This window comes from Falco punctatus (assembly GCF_963210335.1).
Source record: "Falco punctatus genome assembly, chromosome: 1".
In the NCBI taxonomy this organism is placed as follows: Eukaryota; Metazoa; Chordata; class Aves; order Falconiformes; family Falconidae; genus Falco; species Falco punctatus.
The window spans coordinates 98,390,509-98,413,148 of NC_137580.1; the positions used below are offsets into that span (position 1 = coordinate 98,390,509).

The 22,640-nt window shown below is 45.3% G+C and overlaps 2 protein-coding genes across 4 annotated transcripts in view; one reads left to right on the forward strand and one right to left on the reverse strand.

The window, feature by feature from the left end:
• The window catches only part of KREMEN1 (kringle containing transmembrane protein 1), a 64,842-nt gene extending 49,967 nt beyond the window's left edge, over positions 1-14,875 (forward strand). The window contains exons 20-25 of the mRNA XM_080390524.1: positions 2,792-2,916; positions 3,386-3,539; positions 6,826-7,158; positions 7,770-7,928; positions 9,734-9,818; positions 10,759-14,875. Coding sequence (XP_080246650.1) covers positions 2,792-2,916; positions 3,386-3,539; positions 6,826-7,158; positions 7,770-7,928; positions 9,734-9,818; positions 10,759-10,921 — 1,019 coding nt within the window. The 3' untranslated portion in view covers positions 10,922-14,875. The remainder of the gene's footprint in view (positions 1-2,791; positions 2,917-3,385; positions 3,540-6,825; positions 7,159-7,769; positions 7,929-9,733; positions 9,819-10,758) is intronic.
• The window catches only part of ZNRF3 (zinc and ring finger 3), a 101,103-nt gene continuing 93,135 nt past the window's right edge, over positions 14,673-22,640 (reverse strand). For all 3 annotated transcript variants that reach the window (XM_080405719.1, XM_080405718.1, XM_080405720.1), the window contains one exon: positions 14,673-21,977. In XM_080405719.1, the coding sequence (XP_080261845.1) occupies positions 21,934-21,977 (44 nt within the window). In that variant the 3' untranslated portion in view covers positions 14,673-21,933. The remainder of the gene's footprint in view (positions 21,978-22,640) is intronic.

Genomic DNA, 22,640 nt, shown 5'->3' on the forward strand with positions numbered 1-22,640 from the left:
GCCGCTTCTCCCCAGGGGCTGGGGGGCTCCAGCCCTCTGGGCATCTTGGCGCTCTGCTGAACTCGCCCCCGTCAGTCAGTGTCTTGTTCTGGGGGCCCCAAAGCTGGACGTAGGAGTCTTGATGTGGTCCTGACAGGGACGGGCTGGAACCATCACTCCCCTTGCTGTCTTGCTGTGCCCAGCTTAGTGCAGACCTGCGGGCGCCTTTGCTGCACATCCAGCTCCTGCCTCACATCCAGCTCCTGCCTCACATCCAGCTCTGTCTGTCGGGACCTCCGGGGCCTTTTTGCAGAGCTGCTCTGCACGCGTGAACGTACTGTCTTGGCTTGGGGACATGGTCAGTGGCTCCCTATGCATGCATCCTGATTCGGTTTAATATGGTGTGAATGAGGAGTGTATTGCTCTAATACACTAAAAGTGGTGTTGAAGAGGCAGTAATTAGTGACCGCTGTGGATCTGATAGCAGAACAGCGTTTGCCACTTAGAGCTTCTCCAACTCTCCTCTCTGCTGTTAAGCTTATACTACGTCCTCTGGTTACGCTGCAGTAGCCACTCGGTGGTGCCCCGGGCTCAGAGCCAGCCCGTCAGTAGCCGTAGGAAGAACCGGTGTATCAAAATCGTATGTGCATACAGGGGAGTCATTTTTTTGTCTGTGTTGTCCCAGTTCAGAAGAATATTTAATCATATATTCGATGTGGAACTACTAAAGTGCTTTTAGCTGAGCGTATATCCCTGGGCTCGTGTAGTTTGTTGATTTGGTATCCTGGGCACTGGCATGGAAATTACTGTGCGCTGTTGGGCTATATCAATGCTTCCCCTGCTTATTCCCAATCGCATGACACTAATTTTGTTTGCTAGATACAAGAAAGTTAAAATACTGCTGGGACACCAAGGAGACTAATTAGCTTTAGGATTTACCCGAATGGTATGCCTGATTTAGTTACAAAATGTAAGAAATTTTCACATTACTCGGTCTGGTTTCTTAGCATGGAACATATTGAAGTATAATCCTCTGGAGACAAGGCTGAAGTGTCTCACCAATAAAGCTACTTTTTTAAAAAAAAAATTATAAAATATATGTTTTTAGGAAATCCCAGCTCTCCGAGGAAAATGAGCTAAGCTGGTTAACTAGGAAGCTTTTTCAGGGCAGTGAAATCCTTCATGCGCTGTGCAAAAAGCCGAGCTCCCTGCGAGTTCTGTGCTCAGCTGCGCTGCGCCAGGTGCGGCTGCGGATGGGGATTTCCAGAGGTATGCTAAATCAGGCTGCAACTTGACATCTCAGTACTTATATTCAGGTTGCTGCAGGGCACATCAAAGCCATAACTCCGTGCAAGCGTTTATAATTGAAATTGTATGATTCTTAGAAAACCAAAGTATTTTATGAAGAGAATTTCAAGCAACATTAAAGAAATATACATACTTGAATTATCTTCCCAACTTCATTAATTCTTCTTTATAATACTGTGATCATCCTTAAGAGTATAATCATGTACACACTAGTATATTTGCTGGTCGCTAACAGATGGGTTAACCTCGTTCTTCAAAGTAAGGAGGCTGCCATGGGCAACGTAGCCTGGGAGCTGGTTCTCAGACAGACCTGTTGACTCTTCCAGGTGTCAGGATGATAGATTTAACGGTGAGCTGACATCAGTTTACAAGCTCCGTATCTAATATTCCAGAAGAATAGGGATGAGACCATCTTTGTTAGAATTAGACAAACAAGTTCTGAAATCAGGGCATTATTTCAATGGCTGCTGCACATGGACATGTATAAGAAATCCCAGAAATGGCCCTTCCAGAACCCAGAGCTGTGGAGGTTAGGTGGGCAAAAAAATAATCATTGTCAGCCTGGCACGGGGAGAAAAATCATCTGACCACAAGAGCTGGTAATAGATTTAATTCCAAGTATGTGAGCAGATATGACAAGTAGGCGAGGGATAATTTTATGCCATTCCACAGCACTGTATTGTACCCCACATCCTCTTTCTAGTAGTCATGGGTAAATTCCAGTGCTTTGATGAAAAGTGCAAAACCAAACCAAAACAAAAACAGAGGACAAATTATGCACTGAAGGGGGAAAACTTTTTCTGACCTCCCACAGTGACCAAGGCGCCTTGAAACATTATATTAATACAGTATAAATAGGTGTTCCTTTACAACAGTAATATTGCTCATTTTGAATCTTTTTGTACGTACCATAAAATACGATACTTTGAATTCATATTGGAATTTTAAGTTTTAAGTATTAGGAAATTCCCCTATGTAAGTATATAGTCCCTCCCATAAAACTTTCCACACATCATCCTGAAAGAGTTCCAGTTCCTTTCCTCAAATGTCTTGTTTAGAAAACTTCCAGAATGGTTTGAAGGTCAGACGGAAATCACATTGTTTAATTAACATGGTTAGAATATGTACAATCATAGTCAAAAAAAGGCCACAAAACCTCTGAACCCAGTTAATGCCTTTTTTTTTTTTTTTTTTCATTGTCTCTATCAGGAGAAATGAACCAAGTATTTATCTTGTCTGTGTTACTGCAGCTTACAGAAACCAACTACAGGGTATTGCAGGTATATTGCTAAGAAGTTACGATTTCACAACCTGTCATTTATCCCTGGGCATGTTTGGAAAATTATTGACAAGGATCTAGCATAGAGTAACATCTCCCATGCTGCGAAATCAAGGCAAGAGCACATAGAGAGCTGCTTAGGAACCAGGTGGTGCGTGAAGTGGTCTGTGTCCTGGGTGTCTCGGGCACACCTTTAGAGTGACTCTTGTCTGTTACTCCTGCCAGTGCCGGGGAATCTGGGCTGTTACAAGGACCACGGGGAGCCACCACCTTTGACTGGCACCAGCGAGACCTCCAATAAACTTACTATCCAAACATGCATCAGTTCCTGCCGAAGTCAACAGTTTAAGGTGATTTCTTTGATGTACATTTACAAAACGTTTTCAAGGACAGACGATGGCAATATGCCTATAGCACACTCTTGTATTTCTGCCCCCCGCCCCTGTTTTATTTTCCTTTAGGAGTTCTAAGGTCTCACTCGTGCTCCGGGGCAGCTAGCCTTCTCTCTGCTAGAGAGCAGAGCAATCGGGACAAACGACTAATTACTAATGCGGGGATGCCAGGAGACAGTATGCTTGCTTGCCACAGCTATGAGTGCTAGGCGCCCTGATGGCCCTCCATCCCATCTTTCTCGCTAGTCTTAAGTAGCATCCTGACAGCTCAAACAAAAATAGTTTGTGGTGGGCCCTGTGACCTCTGACTAATCACACTTCTCCAAAACACACATATTCTGCTGCCAGCTTTCTTATTCATAAAACCTCCTGCTGTCACTTGTTTAAATATTATCCCTCCTTTCCTTATGCATCTTTGTTGTCAAAGTTTGCAGGCATGGAATCAGGTTATGCTTGTTTCTGTGGAAATAATCCTGACTACTGGAGATATGGGGAGGCAGCCAGTACGGAATGCAACAGTGTTTGCTTTGGAGACCATACTCAGCCTTGCGGTGGGGATGGCAGAGTCATTCTTTTTGACAGTAAGTATTGAAACAGGCTCAGTTTTTCCCAAAGGAGGGGCCTCAAATGTTCAACAAATTAGGGAAAAGGGTTTAAATGCAATGTGAACTGTTGCACACGAAACAGCAAAACACCTAAATTCTGTATAAAATCAAGCTGCTTTCCATTTCTGCGTAAAATTCACATCCACTAATGATGTGAAATAGCTCTTCCGAGAAATGATGCCTGCTCAGGCAACTGACTCATGCTCCGAGGATTGTCTTTTACTTCCCCACTGACTTGGCCATCACAGACAGCATGTCACAGAAAGACGCCTTCAGAACTGACCTTACCAGAGAGTAGATATGTGATTAGATGAGGCACCTCAAATAAAATTTCAGTCTACACCATCTTGGTTTTTTTAATTAAACCAGACAAGACTCGCTATAACCCAGTTAATGCATCACAAAGCAGCGTAGTAGAATGAGGTTGCTATTATGACCATTGATTATTTCATAACTTCTTACACAGAGAAATCCTGCTTTCTGCTCTTCTGTCCAGTGTGCCTACCAGTGCCAGCTGCGTAACTTCAGAGATTGAAGCTGTGAGAACCCAGTTCTCTGGCTGCAGTACAGGCTCCCAGTATAGCTGGGAGTACTGGGAAAGTTCACAGTAGGCACTGATACATTGTTGCTTCTCAGATCTCAGCTGCCTCTGATGTAGAAGCTACCTTTTAAGTCAAGTTATAAACTTTCTGGAACTCAAAGTGGCATCGTTCTCCACTTTCTGAACATTCAACCAAACTTCCCTTCTCCTTACTCTTAAAACTGTGGTTCCCAGCTCATGAGACAGAAAGACATTTCAGCTGAGACAGGAATTAGTCACTCTGCTCACTCCCAGATTCTCCCCAAGATACGAAAAGAAGCACCAGAGTTGCACGTTGCTTTCCAACGCTGAGATAACACATAGCGTCACACTGCAGCATCCGCTGTTTCCTCTTGCTCTTGGTCTCCCAAATCCATGATGGGTAAAGGCTCCCTCGTAGCTTTCCTTTTCTGGAATGACCGAGGGCTCAGCACGATGTTACCCTGAGGGCCTGCACTGTCTTTTGTGGTAAACAGCTATGGCCAGGTAAGAGAAGTCATTCTAGTAACTGCCATCCTAGTAACTCTTCTGCTGATGAGCAACACCTGCTCATCTTGTTCCTTTTTTCCAGATTATGTCATATGGCCAGAACCTTCACCCGATCCCCGTGCACACACACCCCCTCCATTAAGCTGATGTGTTTTGAGTGCTGCTGTCGTGGGCTAAAGCTATAACACTCAGGCCCACAACACGGAACTCTGCCAGCGCTAGAAGGAAATGAGAGAGGGAAAGCATTCCCATTCCATATGGGGCGATGCTGTACTTTTGTTAGGCATCTGCGGAGCACTAGTCATTGGCATTCTTAGTTAATATTGCCAGTTTGAAGAACATCATGTGACTCGGTAATTACAAACAGCACGGCCAAATGTAACAATACCTGTGAGCCATTTGCAAAGAGGAGGTTTGATATCTGTGACGAGTTTCAGTTCTATCAAGGCAATCTATTGAAACAATTCTATCTATTCCGTTCAATCAGCGGCTCTGGTTCGCCTGGAGCCAAACACAAACCCCTCTGTGGACCTTAGTACCTCTGTGTGGTCTGTCACATTCTTTCTGTTCTTTCATATCCTTTCAGTTCCTCTGTAAGGTCTTTCATAGCATGGCACTGAAGTGTGAGGTTTGCTCAGGCCATGATCAGGCCTTCCTCCAAAGAAAGAGAGAAATGCTTTCACGTGATTTTTCTGGCAGACATATGCTACTTCTTGTTCTTGTTCCCCCAGCTCCCTTTTAATTTGTATTTATTAAAGCCCTTTCTCAGAGGCCTGTGAAAACTGAGACGCTTCGAAACACTTAGCTTCCTTTATTTCCATTCTCACAGGCTTCTGTTACAGGTCTTTAATTAAGCTTTCAGAGAAAATAATTCTACTTCGATTCTTCAGTCCTTCAGCCTATGATATGAGGGAGCAGTAACTCTGATCCAAACAGTTTTGTCGTTAAAGAAGTTATTGTGTAATACATATATAATACTGTGTATATAGGGGATATAGATAGATATAAAGACATATACATGCATATATACCTGTATACAATACATTTTTTAAATTACATATGTGTACATATAGATCATATATATATATATGCATCAAGTCAGTTGACTGGCATTTGAGTTTCTCTCTGGATTCATTGGTAAATAAGTTTGCACTGGGAATCTGGGTAGGTGTCAAGGAATATAAGGATTTCCTGGGCATGTGCTTGTTTTGAGTATAAAAGGTAGCAAGAAACCTGAAAGATTTTCTTTCGACTTTGTAACAGGATCTTTTTCAAGTGACTTACCAAAAGGTAAGGTCAAACATTAACTGGACAAGATCAAAAGACAGGATGCTTAAAAAGCTCGTATCAGTGGCCCCAGAGGTGATCAAGGGATTACAGCGTCACTCATACAGGGGGAGGCTGAGAGATCCTGGGTTGTTCAGCCTTGAGAAAAGGAGGCTCAGGGGGGATCTTTTCATGTTGTATAAATAACTGATGGGAGGGTGTGAGGAGGAAGCCAGACTCTCCTCATTGTCACCTCGTGAACAGACAAGAGGCAACAGGCACAAATGGAAATGCAGGAAAATCCATGTAAACCTAAGGAAGAAGGTATTTTATGGTGAGGGTGACACTGAAACAGGTTGCCTGGAGAGGTTGTGGAGGCTGAAGACACAACTAGACAATGTCTCCTGCTTGGAGCAGAGGGGTTGGGCTGCGCAATATCCCGGGGTGCCTTCCACCTCAGCTGCGCTGTGAGGATTTGGTTTTTCAGTTTGGCAATGTTGTGAAGGGATTTCAGGAATTCAGCAGTGGGACTTACAGTCACTAATTCACCTGCCTGCCCGGCAGGGATCAAATCCAAGTCCTGGAATCAGTGATGTAGCTTTTGTCCTGTGCCTGCAAGGATGCGGGGAGGGGTACGTGCTTGCATACAAACAGAAAGGAGAGTTGCAGTGTTCAGTATTGATACGTAGGTCTCAGAGTAATGAGACAGAATGAATGTGTCCCCAACAAATGCAATATGGTAGCCATGCCCCCGGTGCTGTGGGAGGTGAGGAATACTGGTGTGAGAGCTGGTGCACCCTGCCGGGGTAGCAAGGCTGCACCTTCCGGTCACGTTTGGGTATTAGAATCTACAGAGTGCTGAAGCTGTGCATAATGAACATATAATCTCTTCCCCTCACTTCCATTTTTCTTGTTCTCTTTTCACAGCCCTTATTGGTGCCTGTGGAGGGAATTACACTTCTGCCACAGCTGTGATCTATTCCCCAGATTTTCCTGACACATACGGCACAGGCAAAGTCTGTTACTGGACCATACAAGTTCCAGGAGCATCTCAAATCCACTTCAGCTTTGCCCTTTTTGAAATCAAAGATGCCACAGATATGGTGGAATTGCTGGACGGCTATACCTATCATGTTCTAGCCCGTTTTAATGGCAAGAACCGGCCTCCCCACACCTTTAACATCTCTTTGGATTTTGTCATTTTGTACTTTTTCTCAGATGAAGTCAATCAAGCCCAGGGATTTGCTATCAGATACAGAGGTAAGAGGCTAATGTTACTGTTTCTACTTTTCAGTGAGCCATTAAAGCATTTAATTCACAGAGTTGTCTGAAGTGGCAGAAAAAGGGCAAATATTTTAACTCTTGTGTTTACAGGTGTTTCATCTGTCTTGTTGCCACTGCTCAGTGGGTAAAAGCTTCATTAAAATTTCTCTAAATTTGGAACATTCTAGTCAACTGTCGTAAATAGCAGAATTAAAAATTTCAAAAATTCAATCCTATACATACCTGCCTGTCAAAACAGATTGGAAAATGACAAAGCTGAAACAAAACAAAAAAACCCAGGAGCCCATCTGCATCTTGGTTCATCTTGGCTCTTTCCAACAGTCTGTTCCACTCAGATTGAAAGTCATCAGGAGAAAACATTTTATTCCTTGAGTTGTACCTGCTGTTATGGTGAACAATTACCTTCCAGAAAAATTCTGAGAACCCCAGCTTGGTCAAGTACAGGCTTGTTCTTGCATCAGACATACTTTGATTATTTGAGTTCTGTAAGTAAACTGGAGCGCAGCACATGCCCGTTCACAAGCGCAAAGTAAAGTCGTTACAGCTGTTAAGAAATCGTTATTGTAATCGTACTCTTGTGTTTTCAGCTGTGAAGGACAACGTGCATCAAAACAAGATTCCAGTGAATCAGAGCCTTTCAGAGAAGATAAATGAACAAGCAAATCTCAGCATCAATGCAGCCCGGTCATCAAAGATACTCTATGTCATCACAACCAGCCCAAGTCACCCTAGTAGCTCCATGCCTGGTAATGTTACAATAAAATGTGGAAACAGAAAAACATTTTGCCCAGGCACAAGTAGAGCCACTCTTTCCTTTGCCTTCTCCTCCACATTATCTGATCCACTGTGCCTCTTACTAATAAATTAATTTTCATTTAGTCTAATTGCCACTAACTGCTGCTCTCATTACTTTTCAAAACTCACTCCTGAGCATAAATCAGTTGGAAATAGCATGGAGGTGGTGAATCCTTGAGAATGAAAGCACGTAAGAGTAAGATGTGAGTCAGAGCAGCCTTCTTACTAGCACCAGCTTCAAGGACCGGTGCGTACCTTAGAGGTGGCAAAGGGTGCTGAAAAAAGAGCAAGCTTTGGTAGAGTCTGGGATGGCCTGCATGCTGGATGTCTCCCAGTTACCCCAGTACACAAAAGCTACAGCAGTCATACAGAGAGGGCTATACGAGGATGAAGCAAGTTAATGGGGGAGATGCAGCTGAGAACTATCTTGTGTCTAGAACTCGCCTTCAAGACATCACTTCATTCAGGAAATTGTTGAGTTGTAGATAAGTGGAGGCTGGAAACGGATTCGTGGTGAATATCACCGTTGGTCTTTCCTGTCTATAAACTACCCTGGGCACCTGCTGTTACGTGTTGCTGAAGCTGGGTCTCGCTCACACTAAGGACCCTCATGGCTGTGTAGTCCTGCAGCTGTCTGCATCCCCGACCTGAAGTGTAAGACCACGCGGGCACGTGAGCCCCGTCTGCCCTCAGCAGCCAGGCTGCAGCACTGCCCGGGGCTGGGGCAGGTGCGCTGGTGCTGGGCCCTGATGTACCGCAGCTGCGCTTCAGCTGCCTGGCGTTAAACTGGCTTGGGTACACCGGCCGGGGGTGAAGCTGCACCCTTGGGTTTTGTGTGGTTGTGAAAATACTACTAAAATCATCATGAACTGTCAGTGTCTTGAGGAGGGGGCACCAGGTAGGAGGGAACTTAGGCTTCCTTTTGTTCCTCCTTTGAGCTTCAGGACTTGAGAGTGATGGCCTTTCTTCAGTTGTTTATAGTAATTCAAGGTCCTTGCAAGGCAGTTCAGTTAGATTTAGTTTAGCTAAATACGTTACAGTTACATTGAGTGCCATCCTTTTCCCACCTCGACATTCTGTAGCCTCCCACAGCAAGATTATTCAAGTCCAAATTAAAAGATGATTGAATTATTTAGAAATCTGCTCCTTTTGAGCCCCTATCTCTTAAATTGTTCAAATGTCACAATCTACCGAGCTGTTCTTTAAGTCTTGCCTCTTTGACTTAAAAAAGCCAAACCAGAACGAAATTGAAATGTAACCTACAATGACCAAGAGCCTTCAGTGTAAGGTGATAAAATAACAGACCACAAACACTGATCACCTGTCTCAGCAGACTCTAGAAAGGGAAAATAAACCCCATTAGTGATTACCTACGTAATTACTGATACAAAACTAGTCCATCTCCTTGGAAATACAGAGTTACTACTGGTAGCGTATATTCTAGTATGTTGTTTAATCTGCTTTTAAATTTTCCTCTGAGTGACTTTTGATTCCTTTCCTGGATACTAGTTAGATAATTTTACTGGCATATGCTTTGGACTTTTCCAGCTCCCAATTTTATAGGGAACATTCCTGCATGGGAAAAAAACGGTTCTGACTGAGAGTTACATGTTCCTGCCAGTCTTTGCAGAAGATACTGTTTTAAGGTTTAAGGCATCTTCAAATTAGTTTTGAATAAAGCATCAGAATGTTATGTGTTTCTTCTGTGCGATATTCTTACTTTCTCCTCCCCTCTCCCTCCTCTGCTCTCTTACAGAGTGGACAATATATAGTCTCACAGCACTGCTCATCCTAAGTGTTACAGCCATAACAGCAAAGATATTTCTCCACATTACCATGAGGTGAGTATGGAGCAAAACTGTCCCTGGAGAACTGACATCTCAGCTCTGCACCAAACCTGGTACACTTCTGCCTTCTGATACTGTCAGACTGGCCATATGCAAATCCTCATAAAAGATACAAATATGTAATAAGCACATTTTTTAACTTCCCAGTCTGTTACAGTAACATTTACTGCTAGAATATCTCTTTCGGTCTTTTTTTTACAAGATTTGTATATAAGGAATAAAAAGGTTTCTTATACTGAGTGACATTACGTAACGAGGCAGATGTAATTAGACATTTGGCATTGGTGGGAAGGGGTCAGATTAAGATACTGCTTTGTGGGGAAAAAAATTGAAACTTCATCCCAGATTGGGGGATTGGGGAAAAAATTTAGATGTAGGCTAGATTCTTTTACTGAAATACTGAAAACGGTTCAAAAAAGAATCACAAAAATGAAAATCTGTATTATAGTGTGACTCTTACATGTTATAGGGTTTTTTGGCTATTAGAAAAAACATAGTTTTGTTACTATATTTCTGTACACTTACAGCAAGTGATTTTTGTGTCCTCTAGATGGACACTCATTGAATGACATGATGGGGGATGCTGAATATTGTATTTGCATACCACAAACAGGCTTAAATAGACAAGGAAATAAATTTATATTAACAACAATTAGTAACAGAATATGTACAGGCTTCTTAGCTCAACGTCACTGCTTTCATTAGGGTAGCAAGTGTTCTAGCAACAGAACGCCTGACTTTGCATTTGGTCAAGAAACAACCAACAAAATGCTCCAAAAACCTCCATAACTGTGCAGCAGGTGATGGAAAGAAAAGGTGTCACGGGTGCCATGGAAGCTGCTGCATTACCAGTGTAGCAGTAACGCAGACACACTGGTACCAGCAGCTTCCCAAGCACCTCAACACTTGGAGTGAATTAATGCTTGTTTCCTAGATCCCATCAGACACCATCTGCAACTGAAACAGAAGATTCCAGTGAGGTTACGACTGCTGGCGAGATCTGGAGTATATTTTACCAGCCATCCACATCGATATCCATCTTCAAGAAAAAGCTTCGAAGCCAACAAGATGATTGCAACCCGCTAGTGGGAAATTGAAGTGTCTTTGATTTTACAAGAATCAATCTCCTTAAAATCCAGGTGACTGGATTTTTTTTTTCTCCCAATCTCATACTCGTTTTCAAAAAAGTCCATTTCCAAAGGCCTTCAAGTGACTTTACCTATCTGCTGTTCTCTTGGGTATAGTAGTGACAACAGATTTAATTGTGGCAATAACTTTGGAATATCTGGTGCTCATCAGATCTGTAGTGCTGTTAATAACTGCCTTTAAACCAATGCACTTAAGATATATGTAAAAACCTGTAAAGTTAAAAATCCCCTGTGCCCCTGCCAAAGGTAGTTGAATGAGTATCTGCAGGTTGAGGACTTCTCGTGTCCTTCTCCCTGCACCGCTGTGCCGTGCCAGGCGTCTGGAGCCCCTTTGGTCTCGGGGCTGAAGGCAGAGGTAGGTACAGATAACCCATCAGCTGCCACAGCAACCGGAGCTTATTGCCTTAATGTAAACATGTCTAAACGGTGCTGTACAATAACGTGGGAGTCAAAGACTTGGAGAAGCCATCAGCCTGATTGCCCAGTGCTCTGCTGTTTCTACATTTGCTGTTTCTACAAGCAGAGATGCACAAATAAAAATCAAATCAAATTCAGGACGCAAACACTCTGTGGAGTTCCAGCTGCAAAGGTGAGCTTTGATGGGGTAATGCTCACCAGGTAAAGGGCTGCTCAAGCAATGAAGACTTCTAAATGACTGTGTCTGACCCATAATTTGCTGAGGATTATGATGATTTTGTTCACAGAAAACCATCATGCTCCAGTCTGAAGTCCTGCATTTGTTCTGGGCATAAGCTTAGGGCTTCTTTAAGGATTATCCAAAGAAATTGTAAATCCACTGGATTTTTGAAAAGTGTGGCTAGCACAGATTCTTACTCTGAAGTTAAAGATACTGATCTGAGCAGCCTAAACTATTACAAAGTTGTAGCCTGCTATCAACAACTCACCTATGCCAGGCTGTGCAGCTGGACAGGTACCCAGTTGCCTTGATGCTCAACTTCTGAGAAGGGAAAGTGTCGTCTTGCCTGCAAAATTAAAACGGAACTGCATTTTAAGATTAATGCCTTTACCTGTCAAAGAACTAGAACATCAGTGAGGATCTGATCTGTGAAATCATTTCTCTTTGATTGTAACAGACAGCATTAACTGTTTTTTTCTCTTTGGTAGCGTATCTGTTCACCCACAATGCTCAGACTCCTCATCCCACTACTGGGGACCCACAGTGAGTCTCTCAGCAAGTCCAGACCAGCAGATATTTGGGAAAGCAAGATATTTAGGAAAAACTGACAATACAGAAGTCAGATAAATTGACTGGAAAAGTTCTGTGAGTGAGCAGCTCCTCCAACTAAGCTAGAGGAAGTTCAGCGAGAGCCCTTACAGTACAGTAATTCTGGTTAAGACAAAAGGAATTAATACCAGTTTAAACATACACCAGTGTATACCAGGCCTGTGGTCAGAGAACAACCATTAAATGCACCTGCAAAAGTCAACTAAGAATAGTAAGAAAAGTGTCACTGAGTTTAAATTCATTGTAGCATCTGCCCTTCTGTTTTTAACATGTAACTCCATCCCCTTCATGAGGTCTATAGATTTACTTGAAAACACAGGGCATCTAAGAATTAAACCGTGAAATTTGTGCCTTACTTGCCATTGTAGGTCTAGTCTTTTACCTGGATTGAATTAATTCCAGCTCCATTTATGTACCACAGGTAAGTGCCAGAGACAGCTGAACAGTACCGCAATAAATGCTTAATAGAAACAAGACTTTACTGAGCCAGCACTTATGGAGTTGTTTACGAATCAAAAACGGAATATCATAGGAATATCTAGTACTTTCTTGCATGAGCTGCTGGAAAGAGTACAGGAAAAGATAATTATAGTATCGCCTAAAATCAAGACAGAACGAGTTGTAAAATGTGCTGGTTATCTCTTATGTGTCATCAGGTTGGACCAAAAAGCACTGTCTGTTTCAGACCCAACAAAAATGTCTAAATTGCCTTTTTAGCAGTCAGGTTTTGCATCGTGCTGTGCAGGGAAGGAGTCCACCTCACAGATTTGTAGCAAAACAGATTAGTTTGCTTCCTAAGCGTGCTTAGTATGGTTCACTAATGGAGAACCAGGAGGAGTGAGTGAGAGTGTAAACCTGGACCCTTACGTTACGAGTGCATTGTATGAAGCTTTGTCTGCTTGCCTTCTGGAATGTTCTTGAGCAGTTAAAGATACGTAGGCAAAGGGATGTTCATAAAGCAGTTAGCTAATATTATAAACTGAAGAGACGTCAGGAGCACCCTATGACTGATTTCTGCCTCGTGCAGAAGGAAAAAATACAGAACTGCTAAGCTTCTCTTCTTCACTAAAGAATTTGACTATAAAATTAGAGAAAGCCCGTTACAAACAACAACAAAGACAGACTGATGCTACTAATGCAAAATTGGGAAAATTTACAAACTGAGATTTAACATCAGTCCCTTAGCTCCTCAACAATTTTTTAACTGATAAAATCATATTTTGAGGGTCTTTCTTATGGAATGTTTATCTGATTTCTGTATGAAAGACCCATAAAACCAGCAGTAAGAGCAGATTAACTGGCCACCGCAACAATGATCATGACTAAGCATAAGGTATTGGGACAGTGCACAGGTAAACACTGAGAAAAGCAGAGAGGACATTGTTATGTTCCCCCCAAATCTTCCAGATTGCCTGATTCTAGATACCTCTGTGATACTAGGAAACAGACCAACAGGTAGAAATGCACAGATGGGGTCCGTCCCTTAAGTAGCACTTCTTACTCTATGGGCCTGGGGCCACCAAGAGCACGTAGGTCTCTGCTGTAGGTTTCTTCAAAATGTGGTCACTCACACTCCCGGTGCAAACACTCCAGGGGCATGGTGGTACGTGGCCAACACAGCCGGTATCCATTAATGTAGCACTTTCTGATCTTTGCTATTAAGGGTTTGGGGAGAGAAGGAAGCAAAGTCTGACATGCACAACTGTTGTAATCCCACATGGTTCAGCATGCAGAAACGCCCCTGCGACACTAGCAGCTGAGTGCTGACAGCTGGAGGGTGCAGACACCTCGGGATGTTCGTGTTTACAGCATTTTCTGCAACAAATTGAAAATAACTGCAGAAGAATTTGTTTGGAATTCTATCCAAATGGCCTTCTGACCTCCTACCTAGCAGTTCCAACAGGCTGGACAGGCTGCAAACATGGCATTGGCCACAATTTCAAAAGTGACCATTTTGACAGCAAAACTGTTACAAGGCGCTGCCTTCTCATGCAGGGGCGTCCGGCCCCGGCTGCGGCCCCCTCCTCCCTGGGGTGTTGGTGTGACCGGCTGCGTGGTGGTGCAATAAATTGATCAGGTTAAAAATTACCATCGCTTTCTCTTCCCTGAGTTACTTCTCACAGAGACAAGCTCTCTGATCTTGTTTCTGGGGTGGCTGCAGAGCGAGCTGAGCTGACCCACCGCAGTGGACCGTAAGCCACAGGAAAAAGCCAGTGCCCGGCCCCAGAAGCACCGAGCGCTCGCGCTGGCCCTGCCTGTAGCAGCGTGGCAGGCTGCCTCCCTGCCAAAGCCACACAGCATCACTTACAGCAGCCTACAGTGCGTGTGGACCTCAGGTGGAAGGGGGCCAGCGGGACAAGTGGCCCCTCTCGTTCAAAATCTACATTTAAAACTAGTTTAGTGTTGACTGAATGATTTTCTATGTACTTTTGTCTTAATATTGTTATGTTGGGGGGGGGGGGGAATAGAGACTGTGTTATTTAAAAATATGTGTGATATGTTATCATAGTAATATATATATTTATATATGTATAGGAAATGCGTTATTTAATACAGCATATTATGCTTGTATCTTGCTAACATTTTATAGGAAGAAAAGATGTTAGTTTACACTCTGGGAAAAATAAATTTTCTATACACTGTAACCATAGAGGAAAATCAAAGGTAATTCATTGGTCTCTATGCTAGAAGAGCGCTGAGAAGAGGGTAACTCGGACTCAGTTTTGTGGCAGATGCCGATTCAGATGAAACAGCTACTTTAAGATGCGCTTTCCTCCTTTGGGTCTCATTTCTAGCTTGTAATTGTATTGGGCTGTTCATCAGATTCTGCAAATTCATGTGCATATACTCCCTGGACCGTTTTAACATCAAACATGTCATCGGCTTTTTTGGTCAAGCATCAGTATCATCTTTTTGGGGGCTTGTTTCTGTCAGATTTCCTACAGCCAGTGCAATGCGGAGGGGCTTCTGCCCCATCGCTCACACAGCCACACCAGTGGTATTGCAGAATTCGTGCCTCGCTATTCCAAGCTCCCCAGCGATGGGATAAATGGGAGATTTTTACTGATAGCCCTGGAAACTACTGAATCTGCAGCCCGCATGACTACAGGCCAAACACATCAGCGGAGACTGGGCTGCCAGTGGGTGAGCGTGACTCGTTATTCCAGTTTCGGCTCCTGGTTAATAACGCTTCCTGGGCGGTGGGAAGGCCGACAGATTGTTCTAGCGCGCCGCTTTGCCTGAAGGGTGAACTACAAAACAACTCCTGACTAATACTTGTCCAACTAGTTCTCGATACCTTGAAGCAATGATATTTCACAATCTTCCAACGAAATACAGTCCAGCAGCAGTTTCACCTGAATATTTAGACATTTATGAGCAGCCTTATCATTCTGCTACCTTAAGATCTTGAGATTAAAAAAAAAAAGAAGCAGCCTTCAAAGCATACCGGTTTTGCTGTAACAACACACCCCCTGACACACATACATCTCATGCAGCTCGTACTTGCTCAACTTTACTGAGCACCTGTGCTTTGGGATGAAAGCCGGCATTCTGAATTTCAGTCCCAGGACAATTTACTGTAAATCCAAACTATCACATGAACCAAAGACGACCGACAAAAGAGAACAGAATGAATCAAACCTCAAATATCTCGCCGCTGACACACGTGCTGTGTTTGTATGTGGCCATGCTGCGGTCAGCAAATGGGTGTAGGTAATAATTATAAAAAATAAATAGAGTGAGTGTCAGCAGGAGTTGTGTTAGCGTTGCTAAAGCCTGGGCAAGCGCCGAGCGCGGGAGGCAGACGCTCTGCAGTGCCCCAGCCGCCTCCAGCGGCGCCTCCGCCTTGCGGGGTGGGGAGAACGTTTGGGCTGCGGGCGCTGAGGATGGTACATGTGGAGCATGCGGCACCGCAGTGGGAAGCGATTTCGGCGGTAACAGCAAAGTGAAATTTTCAGTTTACGTGTTTTCAGACCGTTGGCAGTGACCATAACGATTCTTCCAGTGTTTTCTCTACAGATCGCAGCAACACGTAACGCTGCTTCCCCGCCTTTGAGATTCACCTGTTCTTTCATTAACTCCTGACCAAAGCAGCACGATGCTCTCCCAAAGAAACCCTCAGCTACGTTTTATGTGAACACCTGAACAGCAGTGTCAGACACCAAAACTGTCCCTCCAGCTTTTTGTGTCCCAACTCAAACTCTCGTTTTCTTTCAGAGGTGCGGCGGCCGCAGGGGACCAGCCTCCCCGGCTCGGGGGTCCCGTGCCCCCTCCTGCCGATCGGGTCACCGGGCTCCTCTTACACTTGTGTCCATCTGGGAACCGCTGCCTTTTTTCAGTTGTTTCCTAAGCAACGGTTTCATTCCCCGTGAGGGACATGTATTCTTTATTTGGAAAGAGACACTTTTCTGTGCAGCATTTCAGCAGCAGGAGCGTGGCTCCACGGCAGGGGAAAATCCCGGGATCTGTGTCGCTGTGTTCTCCCAGACGGAGGCTCGGCCTGGGCTGGTTCCCGGCCTTGTAAGGACACTTCTCTTCATGCTGCCCAAGTAACAGCCCCTGTTACCCAACAGCTGTCACAGGATCTGACAGATGCACCCAGTATTGCTACAGCAAAAGTGAGGTAGTGTTACAGAAACACCAAGTGTCCCCGTAACGCAGGGGCTCCCGCAGCCCAGGCTGTCCTGCTCACTGCGTTCCCCATGGAGGCTCCACGCGGGTTTATGGTGCTCGCAGGGCTCCCCCGTGCCCGAAATACCAAACCTCAGCACTGAAATGAACCTCCCCCGTCAAATATGAAAAGATTCATGGTTTTTATAGAAAATGTTTACATTTAGACATTAAAAAAAAAAAAAGACACTATCATGAGGAAAAGACAGAATGCATCCACCAGCACCCCCAGCACCACATTCGAGTCCCGGCCGCAGCCCGCAGCCGCGGGGAGCGGGGCTCTGGGCTCCCCCCCAGGTTGGTGGGCCAGCAGGGGAGGGCATGGCACGGTCCTACAGGCACCGTCACCTCACCGTTTTCTCCAGAACAAGACTTGGTAAAACAAAACACCAATCAGCAACAGCAAACTGAGGGGGCCTGGCGGGAAGGGAACACCAGTGTGACACAGGCATTACCAGCCCGGTGCATATGGTGAGCGTTACGGTATTTTTTTTTAGAACAGTTACTTAATGAACTGATTTTCAAATGAAATGAGCATCTACAATCATCGGCAATTGCCAGGATTCTGTTGGCCAAGCACAAAAAGGGCCCCCGCTCTGCTTGGGAAGCACCTGCTGGTGCTGCTCAACATCCTCCATTGCGGCTCCCCCACTGCTGCGCACCCGCCCCCCCCGGCTCCCACAGCGCGGGGGCCACAACAGAGCCGCACGCGAGAAGGAACCCCCAGACAGTGACACTGCCCAGCTTGGGGGGCTGCCAGACCCAGCAGCCCCCTCCCCCCAGTGATACCCCCCAGCTCAGAGGGATGCCAGCCCCAGGAAGCCCCCCCAGTGATATGCCCCAGCTCGGGGGGATGCCAGCCCCAGGAGCCCCCCCACAGTGATACCCCCCAGCTCGGGGGGCTGCCAGCCCTGCCGGGGAGCTCCCACACGGGACAGGGAGCTGGAGGGCAGCGGGGCTCAGCTCTTGGCTGAATTCTGGGGTGACCGCGTTACAGCGACGTGAACACAGAGGAGCGGGGGCGTGTCCAGGGGATTACCAGGGACAATCTTTGGGAGAAGGAAGGAAGTGGGGGAGACTGGAAAGGCTTGTTGGGTGTGTATCCTGGATGGGACATACGTAATGCACGGAGGCAAACCGCCTACCCAATAACACAAACACACTTTACATCAATCCATATGTACACGCGCGGGCTGCCAGCCACATGCCTCCAAGCCCCTCTCGCTGCCTGCATAAACATCCTCGGTCAAATTTTGCCCTCTGCTGACCGACGAGAGCAGCAAAGCACCAATTTCCACCAGTGGCACCAGTGCTGTCACCCGCCCTTGCCTGCCCCAGCCAGGAGTCACCCACCCGTGTCCGCCCAGGTCGCGCTGGCTCAGGTCTCGAAGCAGTTTTATTTCAGGACTATACGTTATTTATAGCTGAAATTAAACTAGAAATAAAGGTTCCACACAAAAATAAGGATGCCTTCCAGCTGATGTGTCACTCCTCACGTGCCTGGAGGCCTCAGGGGCTTGCAAGACCCCCCCACACCCCCCCCATCCCAGCACACCACACCACAGCCCAAGTGCTGCCCTGTTACAGCTGCTCACCTGCTTCCCCTGGCGCAGCCCTTCACCCCATCTCTTCACCGTGTACCCTGGTGCGCTGCCCCCCACGCCGCCTTCACCTGCCTTCCCATGGCACCTTTGCTGTCCTGCTTCCCCCTCCACAGCAACACCGGCCGGCGTGAGTGGGGACACCGGGGACATCGGGGACACCCTCACAACACCGGCGCTGGGCGAGGTGACCGGCGGACACTCCCAGGAAGGCAGCTAAAACTGGCAAGTACTGGGCAGACACTGCACACAGTACCGCGTTAAAAAAAAATAAATAGTTTTTAAAAATAAATTAGTCAATATCTACAAATTTCTGGTGAATACACAGCTGTGGCGCTTGTTGAACATTGAATGGTCCTAAGAACATCATGGGTTGCCTCCAGAAAAAACACACTTTCAAACTTTTTATCATGGTCATTTGTGTTAGGATCTGTACGTGTGTGTGTATGTATATACATACCCACCTATTATTTAAAAAAAGGAAAAAATATGTATTACACTTCACCTCAGTACGTCTAGGACTATACTTTGAGGACCACAGCTATCCCTGTCCTTTCCCCCAAAACAAGAAGGACAACTTCCACATGTATATGCAATAAAACTGTATTTTTGTGTGGTTTTGCCTTTTTTTTTTTTTTTTAATACAGACATTTGTACACTTTCTTACAAAACTGCAGGTAACTACAACTTTTCTTAAATCATTTTTGGTCGGCAAGTACTGTAAAATCTTTGTGTGCAATTATCATGTATTTACAGGGCCTCATGTTAGTGATTTTCAATGATTATTACAATAATGTCACACACTCTCAACATAAGACATGGCTTAAGATAAATATATTAGTAAATAAATATTCTGAGAACATATTTCCATAAATGAAATGTGCTGCTATACATATACAGAATATATACAAGATGTTTTCTAGCTTTTAAAACATTTTAAAAAATGGTAATGAAGGAGAAAGAGCCCTTTGACCATATTACAAATCTTTACAGCAAATTTTATACAAAACAATTTTAAGTGCTATAAGATAACTTTAATTAAAAACATTTTAAATAGTGCCTCATGAGCCAAACACAATGACAACTGTTCATGTAAGTAGTAGAAAGGCATTTTTTGTTATAAAAACCATCTATCACGGCCAGCTAGCCTGTAAGTCTGTACAGACAGACAGGTAGCGGGGAATTAACTAAACATCGAATATAAAACCAAACACAGAAACCAGGTGTAGGTACCTCTGTGGTAAGGCCTGCAGAGACTGTTGTACTGGCTGAGATTTCCACAACACGTGAATGAGACCAGTACAGCCAGGAACACCATGAGCCAGAATATTCCAATTTCTTTTTTATAACCACATTTTACCACAACATGCTGTGTAGTTACAGAGTACAATGCAACTTAGGTGGCCTCAGTGCCTCACAAAACACCAAGCAGAATAACCAAGGTAGTATACCAGAGCTTCTACAACGCATTTCTTTTGAGTGGAGCAAGGAGAAAGGTAAGACTTAAAAAAAACAACCAAAAAAACCCAAAAACCCCAAAACTTTAGTTTATTCTCCCGACACATACCACTTACTTCAGTCATTCAGAGAATGAGTAAGTTTTCAATAAGCTTTATACACAGAAAATGTGTTTATTGGAATTTTTATTTTAAAGTTATACCCAGATACTGCCTTGAATTAATTCTCTGAACAGCTGGATTTTGGTGTTTGTTCATTTAAAAAGATTTAACGTGAATTCCTTTAAATATAATTATTTTTTCCTAACATATTCAGTACAGAAAGTAACAGTAAACAGATGAATGTATTCATTATTTCTTAGATGTCTGCTTCTTTCAAAATATTTCATTTGGGACTATAAAGCAAACAAGTTAACCTGGCTGGTTCTCACAATTAGCCCAGTGCTGTCAAGGACATTACTTTGGCAGAAAACGTAACATGAAGCGTACATCTCTTTTTCATGTCTCTTAAGTATCTCCAAAGCGTACTGAACTTCAGACAAATCTTTTCGGAAGACTGGCACTGTGGGCATTAAATAATTATTTTCCCTTTAGGAGAATTCCTGCTGTGAATACACCAGACAGGATGACACTGTGTCCTCAGGCACATGCAGCATGACAGGCAATTTAAACCATGCTATGGTAGCCTCTTACTCAGAAGCTGCTGTTTCCACAGGAAACAATCGCTATCAGAAGTGACGACATGCATTATCTCACGATAACAAATATCCTCACTAGTACAAGCACAAGAACAAAAGTATGTGCCCAGGCTAACGGGGTACAGAGAGCACTCTGTACACAAGACAAAAATGAAGCACAACTGGCTGGGCCCCACAAAACCTTTAAAACAGATCAATCTATGGAAGCTACATCAACCACAGCAAAGAAGAAAATCATGATTAAACCAAGTCCCTCACTTTCCCCCGCGCACCAAAGGTGACAAGCACTGCTGCCCTCAGGCATGCTCGCAGTCGGTAAGGAAACAAGACCCGTTCCCAAACTGAGCCAGCCAAGCTGCAAGCACCCTGCAAGCTCCGTTTTCCTGCGCACGCCAGCATTCCTCACAGCTGGAACAGGGGCTACAGGTGCCTGAAAATCTTCCTATGGAAGGCAAGGTTCGTCACCTACAAAGGGATCATCACCCCTTCTAAGCACTTTCTTCCAGCATCTGTTTGAGGGAGGGGTCCCCAGCATTCTTACCAGTCAGAAGATACAATGAGGTCCATGGTTTAGCAGGAAGTGAGGATGAGAACGTTCTGAGCTACCAGATTCCCTACCCCCACTCTGTTAAAACTAATCCTAATGGCAGGAGGCCCTTCCTAGCCAAATCTTCAGAGCAGCATGAAAGGGGGAGGAGGGGAGAGGAGAAAGGAGACGGTCCGATGCTTTACCTCCCTCAAAATTGCTCATATAACTTGCTGGCTACTAGGATCTGCTACTAGGATTAGTCGGTATCTGAGCATCCATTCAGCAGCTGTATCCCTCTGGACTACTATATTTCAAGGTGCTATCTGGTTTCTAAGGCAGGTGTAGCCCTGAGCTTATAGAAGGCTGGACTCCTTTCAGTAGGAGATAACAGCATCTACACAAAGCCTGGCTTATTTAACACACCGTGTTACCCCTCAGCAAGAGCTGACACGGTCACTTCTAAAAAGAAAATATAAATAACACTTTGTCATTAATATAGAAATGGCACTAGAGCTCAGAAATGCTCCACGCCACATCCCACATGGGCTTTGCACACAAATGGAGGCCTGAAGGCTTCAGGCAAGAGGGACAAAGGAGACAATCAAGCTGATGCGGACACAGAGGAAGAGGAAGTGGGGGAGGGACTTCTCCACATTACCACTTTTGTGTGTTTGTCAAAGCTTAAAAAAAATTGAAGTCCAAGAGAATCTGGAGTTTCTGATAAGCTCTGCTTCTCCATCTGGGATCATCTGGAAAGGCCTAGTCACCGATTTGGCTTCTCTCCAGGGGATGAGATCCAGCACCTGAAAGATAAAGAAAACTAAGGATCATTGCACCTACAATATTGCATCCAGCTTTGGGGCCCCCAGAACAAGACACTGACTGACGGGGGCGAGTTCAGCAGAGCGCCAAGATGCCCAGAGGGCTGGAGCCCCCCAGCCCCTGGGGAGAAGCGGCCGAGGGCTGGGGCTCGCTCAGCCTGCAGCAGACGAGGCATCAGGGCTCCCCCGAGCAGCGCTGCAATAGCCGCATGGAGCCCAGCACCGCATGGAGCCCAGCACCGCATGGAGCCCAGCACCGCATGGAGCCAGCACCGCATGGAGCCCAGCACCGCATGGAGCCCGGCACCGCATGGAGCCAGCACCGCATGGAGCCAGCACCGCATGGAGCCAGCACCGCATGGAGCCCGGCACCGCATGGAGCCAGCACCGCATGGAGCCAGCACCGCATGGAGCCCGGCACCGCATGGAGCCAGCACCGCATGGAGCCAGCACCGCATGGAGCCAGCACCGCATGGAGCCCGGCACCGCATGGAGCCAGCACCGCATGGAGCCCAGCACCGCATGGAGCCCGGCACCGCATGGAGCCAGCACCGCATGGAGCCCAGCACCGCATGGAGCCCAGCACCGCATGGAGCCCGGCACCGCATGGAGCCCAGCACCGCATGGAGCCAGCACCGCATGGAG